The sequence below is a fragment of the Calonectris borealis genome, chromosome 2 (assembly GCF_964195595.1).
Source record: "Calonectris borealis chromosome 2, bCalBor7.hap1.2, whole genome shotgun sequence".
In the NCBI taxonomy this organism is placed as follows: domain Eukaryota; kingdom Metazoa; phylum Chordata; class Aves; order Procellariiformes; family Procellariidae; genus Calonectris; species Calonectris borealis.
The window spans coordinates 104,067,075-104,086,126 of NC_134313.1; the positions used below are offsets into that span (position 1 = coordinate 104,067,075).

The following is a 19,052-nucleotide window of genomic DNA, read 5'->3' on the forward strand; positions in this document are numbered from 1 at the left end:
GAGATTGGGGAGGGGCTATCACTAGAGGACAGTGCTATCATTCAGAAGGATCCAGAGAGGCTGGAGGAACAGGCTGACAGGAACCTCACAAAATTCAGCGAGGACAAATGCAAAGCCCTGCCCCCGGGAAAGGAGATGCCCTTGCAGCGATACAGGCTGCAGACAGACTAGCTGGGGAGCAGCCGTGTGGAAAAGGTCCTGGAGCTCCTGGTGGGCAGAGAGCTGAGCGTGAGGCTCTGACAGCAGAGATGGCCAACAGCATCCCAGGCTATATAAGCAGGAGCACGGCAAAGAGATTGAGAGAAGTGATTATTCCCCCTTTACTCCTCCCTAGACCACACCTGTAATATATTGTTCAGTTCTGGACCCCACAAAACAAGAAAGATGTTGATAAACTGGAGCAAATTTAGTAGAGAGCCCCCAAGATAGTTGGGGGTTGGAGCACTTGCGCTGTGAGCAGAGACTGAGGGACCAGGACTTATTCAGCCTGGAGGAGAGGTTTCGAGTGGACCTAACAGCAGCCTGTCAGGACCTATGAGGAGGTTAACAAGGAGATAGAGCCGGGCTCTTCCCAGTGTATGGGGTACTTAACACCTTCTGTGTCTCTGACTTTGCTATGCATGGAGGTGGGAGGACAATAGACAACGAGCATAAGCTGAAACAAGAGAGGTTCATACTGGCTGTAACAAGACATTTTTTTCCCTATGAGGACAGCCAAGAAGTGGAACAGCTACCCAGAGTGCCTGTGCAATCTCTATTATTGGAGGGTTTTAAGACCTGACTGGATAAAGCCCTGAGCAATCTGGTCGGACTTCATAGCTGTCCCCCTATTGGAGGCTGGACTAAACACTTCCTGAGATCCCTTCGAGCCTGAATTATCCCATGATTAATTAGGAACAAATGAACAGTCACGTAAAATATGGGAGGATTAATTTACTCAATAAATATTACCTTGGTCACTCCTGTTGAAATAAGAGTAAAATGCAACCACAAATCCTCTCTGCTGCCCACCACCAGGTGCATATGGAGAGCCCACAACCAGATCAGCATTTCCATCCCCATCAACATCAGCTGCCAGGAGGGACCAACCAAGATTACAGTAGGAATACTGCAACAAACAGTTAGTTTAAGCCCGAAATGGAACTGAAACCACCAATTCTGTAACAAAATAGAGCAATTTTCTTCCAAAGAGCTAACTTTGTCTGCTTCTGATCAAATTACCCTCCCACTCCCTGATTTCAATTTTGTTTTCTTTGGGTTTTTTTGGAGGGCTATGCATTTTTCTGTTCACCTTGCTGCATCCCCTGCACAGGAGTACAAACGTCTTTCCCACATACAATCAACGCAGGCAAGCACCTGCTTGCACCATCCCCATCAGTCTAAATTCCCTTGCAATTAGAAGTTTGATTTTAATGTTCTTTTTTTAAGGTCACAAGCCCCTTTCCCCTTTATCTCACCTCCTGCTTGTGTGGCCCTGTGTTAGCCTGATCAATATACCTGACAAGTTATGGTAACATTTGGTTGAGATGCCAAGCCTCTTCCCTCAGTGCCAAAATAGACATACACAGCACCCTAAACAGCAGGAAAAGCAAATACAGCATGAGAGCATCTGCATGTCAGCACCAAGTACAAAATTCAAGACAAAACACAGGGAGTGAAACAGTTCTGCAAAGGCTATTAATACAACTGCATTTTTCCTATCTAAGCCTTGTCATAATACTGTCTTTTCCACCCCAAACTCAAGAATACCCATGCTGTAATGGGTACTGCTATAACGAGGCAACAAACTAGAGAAGTAGAGAGAAGTACATTTTCATCATACTGTGGGTAAGGAGCAAGGACAGTATACTGTATATTATACTCGTTATAGACACATTCAGGTGGCTCAAATTTTGTTAATTATTATTTAATGCAATGGCACACAGTGCCAGGCACAACAGAAGCATGCAATTTTCCAAGCTAGTGGGTCTACATAAAAGCATTTAAGTTCCTATTTAGGCCGCTAAGCTAGTATCTGAAATTCTGAAGAGTTTTAAGCTTAATGGATGTGGTTTAAACCAAAACATTTTGCCTCTCAGTTCACGGGGGCCAAACATACTCAGGGACCATTACATGGGCTTATCTGGTAGGCTGCAAGTCATTAAGCCTCTGTAACTTGATTATTTTAGCAAGTGTGTCTGTGTTCATATCACATTTTAGATATCCTCTGTTGGCCCGTGACAGCAGATGACAAGGCTCACTGACCCATGAGGTCCGTTCCAGACTCTCTGTTCATAAATAAAAAGGGTACACCTGTATTTCATGAACATCAGTGCTGCAAAGTTGCAATCTGATTTGGATTTCTAATGTGCAAAAAGGCCACTGAAAGAGAAATACAGATAGCTGTCGTTGCTCTAGTCAAAGTACCCACAAAGGATATAAACCTTTGTGTTTAAATTACAATGTCACCTTGAGTAACAACAGAAATTTTCTCTCTCATTTCACTGTTCGAAAAAATATGTATCAATAAAAATGTTCTGTTTGGAGGGGAAAAAACCCAACAAACCCATGTGCGTGGCTTACCTTGTAAGTAAGAAACTGAGATCCCACAGAAGGTGCTCCAATTGCCAGATCTGGCACTCCATCCTCATTGAAGTCCAGGACTGCCAAGGCAGAACCAAATCTTCCTGAAGGCTAAAAGAAGAGGGATTGCTCACATGAAAATAACAGGCATTTTCAAGACAAAACCATCAAAATCTAATGCACATTTGCAATCACAGCGCAGGGAAGAACTGGAAACAGAGATGACAAAAATCTATCCCAACAATTCTTAAGATTTTCTTCACGTCATTGTTCTCCCAAGTAATAACTGTCATACTAACACACTAACTCGGAGTCAACTGTTCTGTTTGAGGATGTGGAGGTGATAAAATATAAGATAACTGAACACAATATGGCGCTGCTTTGCTATTTCCTCCTCTGAGCTTAGTGCACCATTGATGTTAAGCTTATGATCTTTCCTGTTAACAGCATTATAGCTGTGAACCACTAAAACACTCTGTAAGAAGACAGCAGCTGTTACTCCACAGTTTACAACCACAGAAACATATTAAAAGGAAATGTATCTCATCTCTCTCCATTCTCTTGTTTGTGAATAAAGATACTTTCTACAGAGGATCATCTTTATTACTCAAAAAGATCATTTGATCCTGCTTCTCAGTTACAAGCCAGTCACCATCACGTCAAATCGCAGTTTTCTCTTTTTTTAAAATAACGTGTACTCTTAGTAAAGACAAACAATGCTTTTGCGAGAAGTTATTAATTAATGAAAAAATGTAGCTTCAAAGGAATTGAAACTTATATTGAATTAATAATTTTAGATGAAAAGGGAAGGGAAAATCACAATATTTTCTTAAATGCAGGGACCCGAATGAGCTATACTGTGACTTACAGAGACACTACCACGGTTTTATTCAAGGGCAAATTATGTTCTAATGCCCACTTGTCTGGCACAGTAGAAAAAGTGAACCTACAGATCACCACTGCTTTAATTGTTCCTGTGACTTAAGTAACGGTTATTGTTCTTGAAAAGCATATGACATCCTTTTACCAGGAGGGGCATTTCAGGAATAATCCTCATACATATTAATGATACTGTTGCTCAGTCAAAATTTACCACATTTTCAGGCAAAAAAGTTAAGTGACAAATACCTGACTTGACCCCTCACCTGATGACCTTGTAGTACTTGGTCCGCTTTCCCATCTAGATCCATGTCCTCTGGAGGCAAACCTGACTGTTTGCCATAGACCACATACACCCGTCCTATCTGAACACGGCCCAATGTGCTGTACCCTGGTGCTCCAACCACCAGATCTTCATATCCATCCTGGTTTAGGTCAGCTGAGATCATAGCCCTGCACAGCAAGGGAGTCAACAAAATCATAGCATTAGCTTCCAGACTACCACAACGTTAGCAGAAAATGAGTACTTCTACTTCTTTCACGTAAACCAAGACCTGTCTTTCCCCACCAATTTTTGTAAAAATCTACACAGCATTTTTCATGTATAACTGATTTTTGTTTCCTTGAATTAAATAAAAACAGAGCCTTGAAGATTCATCTTCCATTAACGCAGCTGAGATCTGTAGGAACTGCTTTTTACTTACCGACACACGGCACCTGAGAGCAATGAGAAAGGAGCATGAAAAAGGGCTGCTTGCATACGACAGAATACAAAGGATGAAATTAAGTATCTTTTTAACTGAACCTCTGATTTAATCAATGGACTTAAGAGTAGATAAGCCAAGGGATGACAGGGCTCAGTAACATGCTGGAGTTTAGAAAGGGAACGTAGAGAGAAAAGAACTAACTACTGTTCATTTGCCTGGTGTGAAGTAAACTCAAGAATTAAATCTTCAAATTTTGAGTCAGAAGAAATACAGCAAGATGAGCAGAAATGCAAATTTATTTCATTACTCTTCCCTATTGCAGGTAAAGCTAGAATCTCTCTGGCAAGGAGAGAGAATATACCTTTCTGTGTCCTGAATCTATCTTTGAACTCCTTACTAGTGTTGTAGTGTTTCCAAGAACACTCGCTAAGCACCATCAGTGACCAATTCGGGACAGACAATTAATTCTGCACAAACATCAGCCAATAACCAAAAAAGGGTAACAATGTTCCTGTACTGTTCAGAACTGGAGCCGATGTTGGTTCTAATTTTGGTTCCTTCCATTCTGAGCTTGATCACACACAGAGCATTGAGCTCCTTCGCTAAGGAGAGAACGTAAAGAAACGACAAGACAACACTTCCAAAGAAAGAGGTTATCTGCCTATAATTCACATCCGAATGGAAATTTGTTCTTGATACAGTTTTATTCAGTACCAATACAAAGAGGCTTATGCTAACATGTGAAAGAAAGGTCTTACGGGTTAACTTGTTGTTCTGGCCAGTCAATATAAGCCATTCAGCCAGATTTGTATCACTAATTGATTTGGACTATCACCTTTAAAAGGTATCCAAAGAATAAACATAAATATTTTGGTGGGTACTCAGGAATTAAGAGGGAGGTGGGAAGAAAAAAACTACCAACCATCCAAGTCTAGCATAGGGTGAAGTCAGAAAATATGAAGCTGCTGGCTTGGAGATGTACTTAGCAGATTTTTGATGTGTAGCTGCTAACACTCTCCAGACACTGGTTGCAAAAGCACGGTTTATCAAGCGGAGAGAATTCTGAAATAAAAATAATAAAGAGACACAAGAATGGTTAAAACACAGGCTGAAACTCTAGAACATTATGGAGCACCTCAAAACCAAGTCACCAACAGTGGAAATCACCACATTGATCTAAGCGGACTCTGACTCAGGTCATAAGCACCATTTTAGAAAGAGACAAAAATCTGTATGCTCTAAATGCAGCATTGCTAATTGTTCACTGCTATGCTTTGTTGGGACTTCTTAATGCCAAAAAGCGATCACGTGATTCTCTAAAATGTAAACTCTAAAGTGTAAGTACTGAAGATATATTTTGCCAGTTTTGGCACTGCAAGGTGTGTTCTAACTTCACTATACAATGAGCAAAGTGTAAAAATTGAGTATTTATGATGTACATATAAATATATAGATTAACAATGGCTGCTGGAATCTCCATGAAGTGAAGTCACAGGCTACTGTTAACATCCAGAGACCCTGCTCCAACACGCAGCATCTCAGACAGAAATTAGAACAATTTTATACAGAGCTGAATTTTACCTGACATGTCTATCACTTCTCACTTACTGTTGCCCAAGATTGTATGTTGAAGTGAACTCCTCTCTCTGTATAATTTATATTCTTTTCAAGTGTTTTTGTAAGCGAAGAAGTTGTATTCTTGTGATGTTCATTTTTTGATTGTTTGTTTCTGCTAAAATAAAGAAGGCAATAATAACAATTAATATAACTGAATTAAGGACGTGAGTATTTTATGACATAGCTAGGACAAGCAATCATATTGCATGCAACCAGGTGGCCATTTCTCCCATATATAAAGGGAGTTCTCAAGAGATACCAATTAAGCTGGTTTCTGGTGAGATGTTTGCTAGAGGAATACATACATGTTGTGCTCCGAACAGCTGAGTTCCATATTTCTATAAATCAGTAAAGAATTTAGCTATGGTAAGGGTAAACATGAATCCATAGTTTCATGATTAGCGGAACAAAGAGTGACAACCAAATAAAGTGTGAAGACTTAGCACTTCAAGTGGTTTACTTATTCATGTTAAGAGAATCTCAAATTCACACACAAAAAGATAAACCAAAAGATCTCTAATTTTCAACAGCTCACTATCCACATTAGTGCAGGACTCTCCTTTCATCAGTTAATCTTTGAACCTTCAGAGCTATACTTACACGTAGCTGTCCTTGTGCTCTCTTGTGCAGTTTATAAACAGAGGGTTTTCAGGCAGGAAGCAGCCACTAAAGAAATATGCAGAATGCCTTTTAAACATTCGCTTTCCCACAATGGAAGTGAAACTAAAAATACAACTTCTATCCTTTTCCTCTGTTAGAAGTCATCAGTTTTCTCAAGAAACCCTGCTTATTCAAAACCAGAGCATCATTATAATCCTGAGAAACCCCTCTGATATTTATTTTAATGACCTTGATTAGGTTCTGTATGAATCTCACATGTCTTTATATAACTCTTAAAGGAAACTTAGTGTAACACGTCCTGCTAATTCTAATAATCTAAAGGACTTTTAATGAAAGTGCTGTTCTGGAACAAAGAACACAACAGATTATGCCGTATTGTATTTCAAATATCATTTCCCAAAATAGCTGCGGTGATATTTTCCATATACATGGATGGATTAATTGCGACTGTTGGTCTTATAAAGTTATTTACAGTAAGGTTACACTTGTAACAGAGCAGTACAGGGCCAGAACTTCTATAAAAAATACGATATTCTGACTGCAAGCCTGAGCTTCCAACACTAGAATATATACTCCTACTCTTTCTAATCCTATCTGTCTTCAGTGTCTGAAGGCAATATCTGTCCTCCCCTAGGAAGGGACATCTTTGCTGGCTGATGACAGCAGCCAGAAGGTGCCACCACAGCTCAGACTGCCAGGCCAGGCAGAACCTCAGGGCATGGCTATGCAACATTTAAGCAGGCCCTTGAGTACGTCTTAAAGAATGCCCCAAATTTTCCCTGTTGAGTATCAGCTGGGCACGCCAGAGCCTTGCCTGGGGAAGGAGTGTGAACATGCAACAAATGCGAACTCAGGGCCTATGTAATCCTGTGCACCTGGGTAAAAAGACAGCCACAGAAATCCCTTCTTCCAAGTGAGGATTTAAAGCTCAGCACCTCTTCTAGGAAAGAACCTGCCGTCAGAAGAACAATTAAATGGGTGTCAGAACTTGACTACTGCATTTCATATTGCAGGAAACACAGCTATACCTGGTTCCATTCTCTAGCATATAGCTCGTCAGCTCAAAAATATTGTTTGTCCAGAATGCCATGTCATCCACTCCTCCAAGGAAATACTCGTGGAACTTCTCCACCAGAAATGGAGATTTACTAGCATATGTTGGAAAAAGCTAAGAGACAAACAACATACTTAGTAAGATGAATTACATTGTCTTCATGCTATATGTTCATTTTTATAAAGAAAACAGAAGACCAACCTTGGCAACAGCAAGCCTTTCTCCATGCCTGGAAAAAAAAAAACAATCTTCAGAATGAAATTTGCTTCATTTAATAATATTTAATTACTTAAACAGTTCTTTTCAAGGCTTCTGTATGGTATATACTATGCAAGTCATTACATTTCCTTGTTGGCTATTAATGTATTTTTAAAAGCTGTAATGTGAAAAGTAATGATCTTAACTTTATTGCTGACCTTAATTTGGAGGAATTCAAATTTTGTGTTTTGAGTGTTTGTAAATGCTGCATGACTATTGGTAATTAGCTGAAATAAAGGATACAGCTAGGCTGTTTAGGATATTCAAAAGCAGACACTGCCAGATACCAAAAGCCTCTTTTGAATTATTCTTGGACTTGAAAAGACCTACATAAAGTGTAGGGAAGCCATCTACTTAGGTATGTACACTATTCTTTCAGTACATGAAAATTATGTTGCTAACGTGCCACCATGCAATGGTACTTGAAGACACAGCTGTTCTCACATAAATAGGCATAAATACATTAAATGCATAAACGTGTTAAATAGCTCAGATGCTGAATCTGTGGTGTAATGATGAATTTAACACTATTAAGTTATTAAGCACTCCAAATTTGTTTTATGATTTTGGGGTCTAGTAGTCTATATTGCTGGCCTCAATGCATAAATTTCTAAGCTAGCATTTCAAACAGGATTATCACCATTTTCCTACATATGTTTCACTTATGAAAACCCAGACAAAGCTATTCAACTTACAGTTCAAGAAACAGAAGGTAAGTACAGTCAGTAATTGTGCTTTCAGTTATGATCTCTCTTCCATAAAACTCCTTATAGATAGCTGCTAGGTCTTTGACAGGTACATACCTAAAAACAAGATGAAAAGTATTACAAATAAGAGTGTTTCCACATCACCTGATAAAAGATTACAGTTTCTGTAATAACAATAGCCTGCTTTAAAATATTCTAAATTGCAAAGGACTATAGAAGGTCATGAAGATTTACAAATGCCAGAAAGACCAGGACTGCAGGTGCAGTTACTCTCTGCGCAACACTCTCCTCCTGTTTAGGTTCACTCTCAGAAACCTGTAGAACCATTCCCCTATGGCTACTGCTGGTAGAGGTTCCACACTCCCTACACTGGTTTCCTGGCTGGGTGATCACATAATCTTGGAGGATGTCCTCCAACTCTCCGCTGTATCAAACCTACTCCTAGCCAAGTAGACATTTCCCACAGCTGTGCCAGAGTTTTATTAATGAACTGTGCCTTCTACACCTAGATGAACTACATCCTACTTAAACAAAACAACTCAAATGACCTACTTCATCAGCAGAAAAAAAGGCATGTGAGTTTTTTACTTCAGTTGAAAACTGTGAGAAAAAAACTGTGTCTATCTAAAACTGCTGCTTCTTTCTATGCTTTTAAAACCTGTTTGAATTCCACAGTATCTATAACCATAAACATCCTTAACTTCCAAAACTTGAAATGGAAATCTAAGTGAGATTTATTTAACTGAGTTATTTAACTAAAAGCTAGGACATTCCAGCAAACCTTTTTCACTGATTCTTTTATATATAATTACTTATAATTCCCTTCAGAGATAAATAATTTAATCCTTCTTGCTGTGTTCCTATATGTAAAACTCTTTTTTCTTCTGTCCTTCCAGTTTTTCATGTCAGGAAACAGTAAATATGCATATAAGGAATACCAAACTCAGAAAATTTCCAATAGCTGCAAGAGTTTCCTTTGAAAGAAAGATAAAGGAGGACAGCATTTTGTAAAAACACAGGGAGTATACAGAGTAAGCAGAAATAATTATTAAAGAAGGTAACGTCATCTTACCAATTCGATGCCAGATAACTGAAGTCCAGCTCAAACTGACTCAGTACATCTCCTCCTGCAGATGGAAGAATGAAAAAAACCCACAAAGCCCAACAAACCAAACCCATTAAGTATCTATCATGGATAACAGCGTGGATGAAGCTATGTATGGCTATGTGTTTATAGGGTAGATCCTCCAGCTGTGTATTTAGAATACATAAATGGTTCACCTGAAAGTATGCTGCATATTTTATACTTCCAGAGAATAAGAATAATGTAAAATTTAAAATCACAGTAGTGACTCCATTTAAACTTAAGCATCCTTCAGCCTGTGTTTTGGCTTTAATACAAGTGTCTATATGCCCTATCACATGAAACATGGAGCATGAGGACTCGGATAGCAGGGCTTTGCAAGCTATGGGGGAAGAGTGAGAATACAGTATCCATATGACCCATTCTTGGCTCCTGCATTGCACAGGTTAAGAGCCAGAATCACCTACTGTGGTTTTGAAGGGGACTAGTTATTCCAACAGAAGGATCTATGACCAGCAAACAAAAACATTACCGAAATCGCCAACATTGTGAGCTTCTGAGTATGAACCATGAAAATCAATCTGGAGAAAGAGAAAAACAAAAGAACAGCCTGTTTATTTTACTCATCCTTCCAAACAAACATATGAACAGAAACAAATTGTCCAAGCAGCCCTGAAGTTTACAGGTCCCAAACCTGACCAGCTTTGTTCTTACAGAGTTTGTGACATTACATCTCTCTGAAAACGTTCCTGAAACAGGGCTCCAGTTTTTCCCTTCCCTCCCCACCAGAGTCCAAAGCTAAGCTATCAATTCAAATAAATCCAGTTATATCAATAAATATAATAATACAGGCTTACTTCTCCCATGGCCTTTAGAAATCCTTGGTCGATGCCCAGGCTATGCCAGCTAACATCTGCCACCATATGTGAGGCAATTCCAAACAGGAAAGCCACCAGCTTCTCTGTAGCCTACACAACAACAATCCACTTGTAGTAACGTCAGTAATTTTACTTCTGTCTTTAAGAAGAGGTGAGCATTTTATGTTAGTGCATTATACAAGGATATAGGTGAGAAACTCTTACAATCTAAGAACTTAGCATGACAAAGTGTTGACCACTCATTCCTTGATGCTGGAGTCACTTTTTGTGACTTGAGAAGCTTTAAGCACTTCATACAGTCCAAGAGCATGAATTACTTGTGTACTTCAAGTTAGATGTGTACTAAAGTGTTTTTCTGGACTGAGGACAAACACTTCCACTTCCAAGGAGTGAACACCCTCTGCCACCATGGGTGCAGAGAAAAAGACATTCCTGTGCAAGTGCTGTTCACTGTAAAAATACCTGATTAAAGCCCAGGCATGGGCTTTATTCCTACAAGCCCAGGTATGGGCTTTATTCCTATTCATCTTATTCCTACAAACAGAAAAATTATTTGGAATAAATTTATCAGCAACTGAAATTACATTTCTCCAGAAAAGACTTCTCTGCATTGAATCACTGTAAGCTCCAGAGGTCTTTTAAAAACCTGTAATTGAATCATAGTTTTTGACGAATTTATACTTCCCAAGTGTTAATAGTTTACAAGATCAGTATCGCCAATGGCCAGTCAAAGGGCAGGCAGACTTGCTTAGGTTTTAAAGAGTGCATGCTCTCAAATGCTGCTCTACCTGTATGACTCTCCTGAGCAGAGAGAATGGCAAATTCTCCAGTAAGGAAAAGAAAACAATATGACCTTTAAAATCATCCTCAATTTGACAATTTGTTTTCCCTCTCCTCCTCTGTAGCTCATATACCATAAACAAGAGCAAATCAGGACTAAGTCCAAGATTTCACAAATGAGAATTCTAAAAGACACCTGGTTTTCAAGTGGCAGACACTCAACCAGATCTGACGATAATTCAAGACCACCAATCACATTTGAAAGTTTGGACCTATGAAATATATCATAAGCACCAGACCACATTGGAGATAACTGATATGGAAACCGTAACTTTTTTGTCTGGTAAAGATGAAAATAGGATTTCAAATTTTCCTATGTCAGCCAAGACTTTAACTTAAAAATGTGTATTTTTTCTACACTTCCCAAAGGATGAAATTGCAACAACAAGTGAAGGTGAAGAAAACAGTAGAAAGCAAAGTCAAAAGTTAAAGAAATTTTCTTACCTCTTCCCAAGGCTGAGGATAATTCCTTCTGATGTAGTGAACACTTGTATTGAGAAATGGTGACCAGTGAGTGTCTTCAGACACATCATGGAATATTCCTATTGCAATAAAATTATACTAATATTTGATTTTTTATTTGGGGAAAAAGAAAAAAAAAGGAAAAGAAAAAAAGGACAAGGAAAGGGACAAGGAAAGGGACAGGGAAAAAAGGGAAAAAGGGACAGGGAAAAAAAGAGGGGAAAGGGACAGGGAAGGGAGAGAGGGAGAGCGGGAGAGCGGGAGAAACAGAAAAGGTTTTCTCCATGAAAAAAACCATAGACTTTTGTTCAATTTCATATCGTACAGACAACATATTTTACAATCCACTTACATGAGAAGAACCAAATGAGATGTATTTTTATATGATTTATAGTGTCAAAAGAGATACTAGATTTACCTTCCACGATTTTGGTTTAAAGCATCTGAAAATTTTGTGCCAGCTTCCTTTCTCTGTGCCTGTGAGTAGGTACAGTACAATGAAAAACTGCCTCCCAAGTGGAGAGGATAAAGAGAGCTGACAGAGAAGCTGTTGACTAAATGAATGCATCAAATTGTATGGCAGAAAATCTGATGGGTATAGCAGCAAACTCAAAATACCACGCTTTGGGACAGGTATCAGTTTCCACAGGGCAGAGGAGGGCTATGTCATCATCATCATCATCATCATTTTCAACAGAATGGCAAACTTGCCAAGATACAGTCAGTGTAGGAGCACAAGAAGGGCAGAGGAAAACAGGAAAAATCAGGTTTTCCTTTGAAGCATCAATTATTGCTCTCACTTGGATTTATGCAGAAGAGATTATGTAGGATCTAACAGTGACCTTGCCTAAAAGTTTCTGTATATCTACATAAAGCTGAGGGCAAAGTGATGCTGATGTGACAAGACTAAGCAGCACAATATTAAATTCTCTAAGCGGGAAGAAGGTAGGCAGGAGATAGATTGTTTGGACCATCAATACACTTGGAGAAAGAGTATGTGTTTGCTCAGACAGAACTGTGAAACTGCAGAAGATTAAGGCATATTAAATGCTGAAACTCAGAGAGCAGACCTTGTGGGTGATTCAGCCACCTCCTGGCCTCTTGACATTTTACAGTGCAGCTGAACTAGATAAGGTAAGGATGGGATTTGCTAGACCAAAATTAAATGTTCACAGAGTAGACTTCTACATCCAAGTTTCTCTCCTGCCTGGAAAGGCAGTCTGGATGGCTTTGTTCTTGACCTAGAGGCACACAGTTAAAACAGCTCAGGTCTTTAGAGGTACCTATTTCTTCCACACTGACTAAGGAGACTGCTGACAAGAGGCCCAAGTATAAAATAAGGCAAGATGGACCCCAATTTTAGTGAAGGAATGTGGGCTGGAGGCTGGAGAGGCTCTGATCACTGGCCTGGTATAAGGCAAAAGTCAAAACTGTTAGAAGGGAAAGATGAGGTTGATAGATATAACCAAGTTAAGGTAGGAATTGAAGAAATCCCAGGAGAACATCAGCCCTGAAAACAAGGCAAGCAAGACTGAAGTTTGGGACAAGATGTTTGCAGAGGCAGGCAGAAGACCAGCAACAGTGACCTGGTGACCGACAGGAGACAAAACAGTATTAAATGCCAGAGCAGAGGGGCAATCTGGATGTGAACTGAGCACCACAACATAAAAACAGAGAAGATCCCCTGTTAGGCAACCTGGATGGGGCAACCTGCCTATCAGGATATAAACCAAGCAGCCTATACTTGGCATGAACAACCTATGACTGAGAAACAATGAAAAGTCTAGCTGCCACCGTGTGATTTAAGACTCTAAGTAGAGCATGCAATGAGAAAAGATGGGGGAAGTGTCCTTGGAAAGACAAACGAGGATTTTGCAGTTCGAGGCAGGAAAAACAAATACTGAGATAAGTGGAGACACTGGCACTCAGCTGCAAAACATGTAAAAGATGAGACAAACCAAACAACGATCCTGAGAACACTTTGAATTTAATGGATCTGAATTTGCATCACCCACTGAAATAAACCACCTCCCATACTTTAGCCTTTCAGTAAGATATCAACAATCAATTGGCCAGATATCCTCACACAAACTACGTATCACTGCCTGGTCTCTGGTATCTGCCTAAACATCCTAATAGCCTTGTTTGTTGGAGGACAGGCAGTCTTTGTCCCATTTGCTAATTGCTCGCTATCCAGATTTACCACTTTAGTAGCAAATATCCTGGAGCGAGCCCTAGCTGGCTGTTTTATAGCTCTGGTGTTGCTGGAGAAGCTGATTATGATCAAGAGCTGACCTACCAGAGCTGAAAAATCGGGGGACCAGCTGCAAGCCAAGACATACTCTTTACAGCCACTGCAACAGGGTGCTAATTTTGTAGTGCAGTCTTTAGGTCTGCAAGCACCAAAACTAAGACTGACAATAATTTCAAATGGGAAAAGGCAAAAGACAGCAGTTTGGAAAAGAAAGGCTTTAAACTAGGATGTTACACTTCCCGCCCTCCCCAGCAAGTCCTACACTATTCTGGTTTTGTGAGCTTTTTATATTCTCCTATCATCTTTGTGACTGATCTGATAGAAACTAACACTTCCTAATATAGAAATTTGCCCTAGGCTTTCCCCAAGACTTTGAAAAAAGATCATTTTGTCCTTTCAATTTCTCCTCAAGACAGTACTCAGTCATCTGACCTAATTTAGTCAAACAGCATCCTTCTGTCAAATTGCCCTACACAGTAAATAGTCAAATTTACCCAAAAGTTACTTTCTTAAAACATTTTCAAATGTATTATTTTCTTATATAGTTCTACAAAAAGGCTCAAAATACTAACAAAAATGGTAGATGTTTTTGCAGGAAGGTATTTTTGGCCATACTTAATTTCTTACAATGTAACTATTTTCAACCCTACTAAATTCTGTAGGATTTTCACATAAAAATACAGTTGTTACAATATTGGACTTATAAAGCTTTCCTTACCACTTTTGCAGATTGAAGGATAAAAGGCATCAGGATAAATGCTCCCAGCCTGAAATGCATCTTGGTGGTTTAGTAATAACTGGGAAAAGGACGGGGAAAAAAGGAATCAGAACGCTATTGCACAGCACAAAACCACAGTTCACTGCCAATATTGAAGATATTGATGTATCCAGCAAGATACAAACTATTATCTTGGTAAAATATGTTATTTCAGTGTCATCACCATCCCCCATCATTCCGCCCTGCTCCCCCGCTTGCCAAAATGCTTGTAAATGAAACTAAACTAATCAGTATACACTGTAATTTGAAAGGCCATTTAGGAAAGTATTCCTATGATCTAACATAGGTACTGGTGAAGTCATCTTGTGAAGGTGCCCTCCTCCTCTTGGACTAGACACAAAGCCTGGTCTGCTACCTTCCATCCTCTGAATCACAGCATAGCTGTCTACAGCAGACAATGTGAATAGTTCCCTTGAGTAATCTCCTACTTTGATAAAAGATCAAATTATATAAAATGGTTGTCTTTGCATTGTGCTAAAGGATATTAAAAATGTTTTAAACACACAACACGTGTTTTGTTCATGCGTTTATGAAAACTCTCCACGTGCTTACAGTGCTCTGTTGGATAAAGCCCATGAAAGAAAAAGCTATTTGCACGAATCAGAAATTGGTTAAATGATTGATGTGGTAGACTAAATTCAAAACCTTGCTGTCATTTTGCCATCCTTATGTTTACTAAATCTCCTTTCCAAAAGTCCTCTACTGATTCTTCTAATACAACTACCCACGGAAGGTACGACTTAAGATGATGGGAAAAAATGAGAGAAACCACACACAGTATATACACATTATTATAATTACTACATATTTGCAACAGTATTCAGAAGCATTCAAATGATTTTCAACAAAACAAGGTAAAAATACAGTCTAGGCACAATAGTTACATATATTACTGAAAATAAATAATAAAGAAAAGAAAGGCAAGAAGACAGACAGAAAAATGCTCAGAAGAAAGGCGTACACAATTAAGCAATAATATGCTTCCTACCTGTCTATAATTAACATTCCCTTCACGCTTAACGAAAAATTCCAGAGCTCTATGTGCTGAAAAACAACATATTGAAGTATTGATTTACAGGTACTGTGGTCAGGCCCAGGTTTTGTTAGAAGCATTACCAAAACAGAATACACCACATCGTCATTTCTAAGCCAAGTGGCCCAGGTGCATGAAACATGATTTCTCAGAAAATACTGTACGTGCGAGAGGGTGTGTTTTCTCACCTAGGGAGCTAATAAGGAAATGCTGTTTCTCTGGCACATCTGGACAGCGAGGTCTCATCGGTCTCTCTCTAGTCCCCACCTCCCAAGCTGACCAACAAAGCCAAAAGTGCTTAAACGCAGGGAAAAGGAACTCCCCGTGTCCAGAATTGAGCTACAGCAGTGAACTGACACGGATCACACCCAGCGGGTGTAGAGGATGGATCATAAAATTCTAGCTGTAAAGGACCCACGTGAATTGCATTTCAGTTTCACTGTTGCCCTTAACATTGAAAAAGGTACCTTGGGAATCAACGTGGATGTTTAACAGTTTGATTAATTTTTAACATGTATGAAAACCAACAAAAACCTAAAGTCAGCAAAGTAAATACTACTATTTATTCACTGAATAGGCAGACATTCTGGCTGCCAAAATATTTATTGAGCAAGCATAACAAGAGAATGAAACAAACTGACATCACTTTTCTTTAATAAGTCTCCTTCTAACTAATATTAGATCCCAGGGATAATCTATTAACACTGTTCTAAAAATACCCAACATTGCCTCTAAAATTATTTGGTTGAAACTGCATGTATTGGTTATCATCTTGCCTTCTCACACAAAATTTTACTCCTCACTTAAAGCCATTTACAAACTAAGACTGATCAAGATAACCCAGAATATGCTGAATTTAGTTTGATCCTTACCAAATAAATCGCATCACAAAAGAACCCCACTCTCCTTCTGGAATAAGATCTAGACAAAATTGTGTGGGTTTGAATGATCTTTCACATTGAATTTTACCCACTGAGCTAAACCATCCTTATACCAATGCATTAAGATACCTTAAGGACCAATCTTGCACCAAAACAGGAATAACTTAAAAATAGTAATAAAAAAAAAGTCTACCATTTTAGGGCTCAGTCATTTCAACACACATCTCTATTTCCAGCGCGGGAGACTCTCAGTTTGGTAGTTTGCTTTTCCTATCTCCCGTCCCCCCCGACTCATTACTCATGTGGGCCCAGGACCTAGAAGTTCACCTTTACAACGAATTTTGTGACAGATCCCCACGGTTCCACAGAGCCCCCGGGGTCTGACGGGAGCCCCTGGGCGGGGGAGAGCCTCCCCACTCAGACCTGCCTCCAGCAACAAGGCCATGGCAAGTAGGACACAGCACAGCTCTGCCGAGCACACCGAACATGATCAACATTTTGAACAGGCAGAGCTTTTCACACCGTCTTAAAAGTACTTTCAGAAGTCTGCCCAGGATAGAGTTAGGTGCTGGTTTTGAGTCGGAGGAGCTCCTTTCTACAGTTTGGGGTTTTTTTTCCCGGTATACTCAGTGTTTGGATTTGGCAATAACTTTCAGTATCTTATCATCACGGACTTTTATCTGCATATTAATAAAAGCACTGATTTGAGCAAAATCAGAGCTGAACCCGGTTTAATGTCATTTTCAGACAAATGGACAAAATTTGTTGTAAACTATGACCCAATAGTTCAGTGTACACACTACTCCTCAGACAACCAAGATCTTTAAGTTATATAAATGCAGGTTTTCTGCAATATGCTTCCTTGATTAGAAAAAAATGACTGCTTTGGGGCAGATCCGAAAGCTCTTCTTTGTCTTTGTAGATTTCTTGCAAACACACTCCATTCTGCCAAATCTGTTATTTCACATTTTCAGAAGCTCATGCTCAGTAATTAGAGCCCCCAGTTTGCAAAGATGTATGCGCTTCAGACAGTTCGACTTCTCCTACTGATTACTGTGGGTTTCTCAACATATCGTTAGGAAAAGCGAATGGTTGCAGGATGCTGACCAAGGGTACAACACTCAGTAAGGGAACACACTCCCAGTCTCAAATGAATGCCATGAATAATCCCAGGCTTTAACTTGTTCGAAGTTGCATTTATTTCAGTACTTAAAGTCTGAGAAGATTACCTGAATAAAGACAACATCATACGTTTTACTATCTGTTTGAGCAATGGATTTAGGATCAGAAACAGAAGAACAAACAATTAAAACTGTCAATTTATTATGAGTAAATGTTTCAGAATAACCTCACACTACTCATGAGTGTCCTTATAAGAACTACAGCGGAAACCAGATTTTAAAAATAACACATGCAAACAAGAAATTAAAAGCAGAAATATTTCCCCACTTTGATGTTCACTCAGTTCTGTCCTTCATTCTCTACAAATCTAGGCTGTTCAGGCTACAGATAGCAACCTACCAGAAAGAGACACAGAACAAAATTTTCATTGTGTTAGTCATAGATACAAACACATTACAGCATTTTATCTATTTTATGCAGGTATGGCAAAATTAATACATGGTGATTTGAAAACAGAGCTACCACAAATGAACTGTGTTAGTCTCTAGTTTAAATATAACAATCCCATAAATTGCGCATTCCTCTTCTTTCTCCAAACCAAACCCTGTCTGCGTAAGACTCACAAACATTCCAGTTACATAATGCCTCTGTTTTAGAAGACAGAAAAATACGCAACCAACTCGATTCAAGCATTTTGCTTCTAAAAACAGTAAAGTTTCAAACTCCAAAACCAAACTACTCATCTATCCTGTTATTCACTTTTTTTTTAAATGACGTAGAATGCTCATTACTTTAACATTATTTTCTCCCTTTGCTTTCCAGCCAAACCTGAATTTACTTCTCTTTCCAAGCAATCCAAAAAAACACGGAAATTCACTTCTGAACATGTCTTACCTATTTCAACATGTGTTGAAATTCCACTTGGGATACATCTTTGACAGAAAAGGTATAGTATAACCAGCAAAACAGACCAAATCTTCAAACCAGCCATGATGCTGGCTCAAACTGTGATTTTCAAAAGCCTGGAGCAGTAGCACTGTGACCTTTGAAATGTAGGTTACGGAGCATGCCTTTTCTTTCAGACATATTGCTGACACAGCAAGTAAATGACTGCCGTATTTGAAAGGCTATTTTATACCAATGTTTTTCTTTACCTCAAATAAAGTAATTTATAAAAAAGGAAATAACCCGTAGGTTTTCTCCCCTCTTGAATTCTGTAGTATCTCTGGGGTTTGGGCAGTGTAACTGCCATCACTGCACAGCAACAGTGAGGTCTGTTAACATACAAAACCACGGCAGATAAGAGCATCCTCCC

At 39.2% G+C, this 19,052-nt stretch overlaps 1 protein-coding gene across 1 annotated transcript in view; it reads right to left on the reverse strand.

The window, feature by feature from the left end:
* GPLD1 (glycosylphosphatidylinositol specific phospholipase D1) overlaps positions 1 to 18,863 on the reverse strand; it is a 26,411-nt gene extending 7,548 nt beyond the window's left edge. The window contains exons 1-17 of the mRNA XM_075142835.1: positions 18,632 to 18,863; positions 15,690 to 15,745; positions 14,642 to 14,720; positions 11,652 to 11,749; positions 10,347 to 10,457; positions 10,022 to 10,070; positions 9,478 to 9,532; positions 8,394 to 8,501; positions 7,642 to 7,669; positions 7,415 to 7,554; positions 6,366 to 6,431; positions 5,757 to 5,880; positions 5,071 to 5,210; positions 3,708 to 3,894; positions 2,563 to 2,673; positions 1,498 to 1,572; positions 952 to 1,108 (exon numbers count right to left, since the gene is read on the reverse strand). Of these exons, the coding sequence (XP_074998936.1) occupies positions 952 to 1,108; positions 1,498 to 1,572; positions 2,563 to 2,673; positions 3,708 to 3,894; positions 5,071 to 5,210; positions 5,757 to 5,880; positions 6,366 to 6,431; positions 7,415 to 7,554; positions 7,642 to 7,669; positions 8,394 to 8,501; positions 9,478 to 9,532; positions 10,022 to 10,070; positions 10,347 to 10,457; positions 11,652 to 11,749; positions 14,642 to 14,720; positions 15,690 to 15,745; positions 18,632 to 18,728 (1,681 nt within the window). The 5' untranslated portion in view covers positions 18,729 to 18,863. The remainder of the gene's footprint in view (positions 1 to 951; positions 1,109 to 1,497; positions 1,573 to 2,562; positions 2,674 to 3,707; positions 3,895 to 5,070; positions 5,211 to 5,756; positions 5,881 to 6,365; positions 6,432 to 7,414; positions 7,555 to 7,641; positions 7,670 to 8,393; positions 8,502 to 9,477; positions 9,533 to 10,021; positions 10,071 to 10,346; positions 10,458 to 11,651; positions 11,750 to 14,641; positions 14,721 to 15,689; positions 15,746 to 18,631) is intronic.
* Between the last annotated feature and the right edge of the window lie 189 nt (positions 18,864 to 19,052).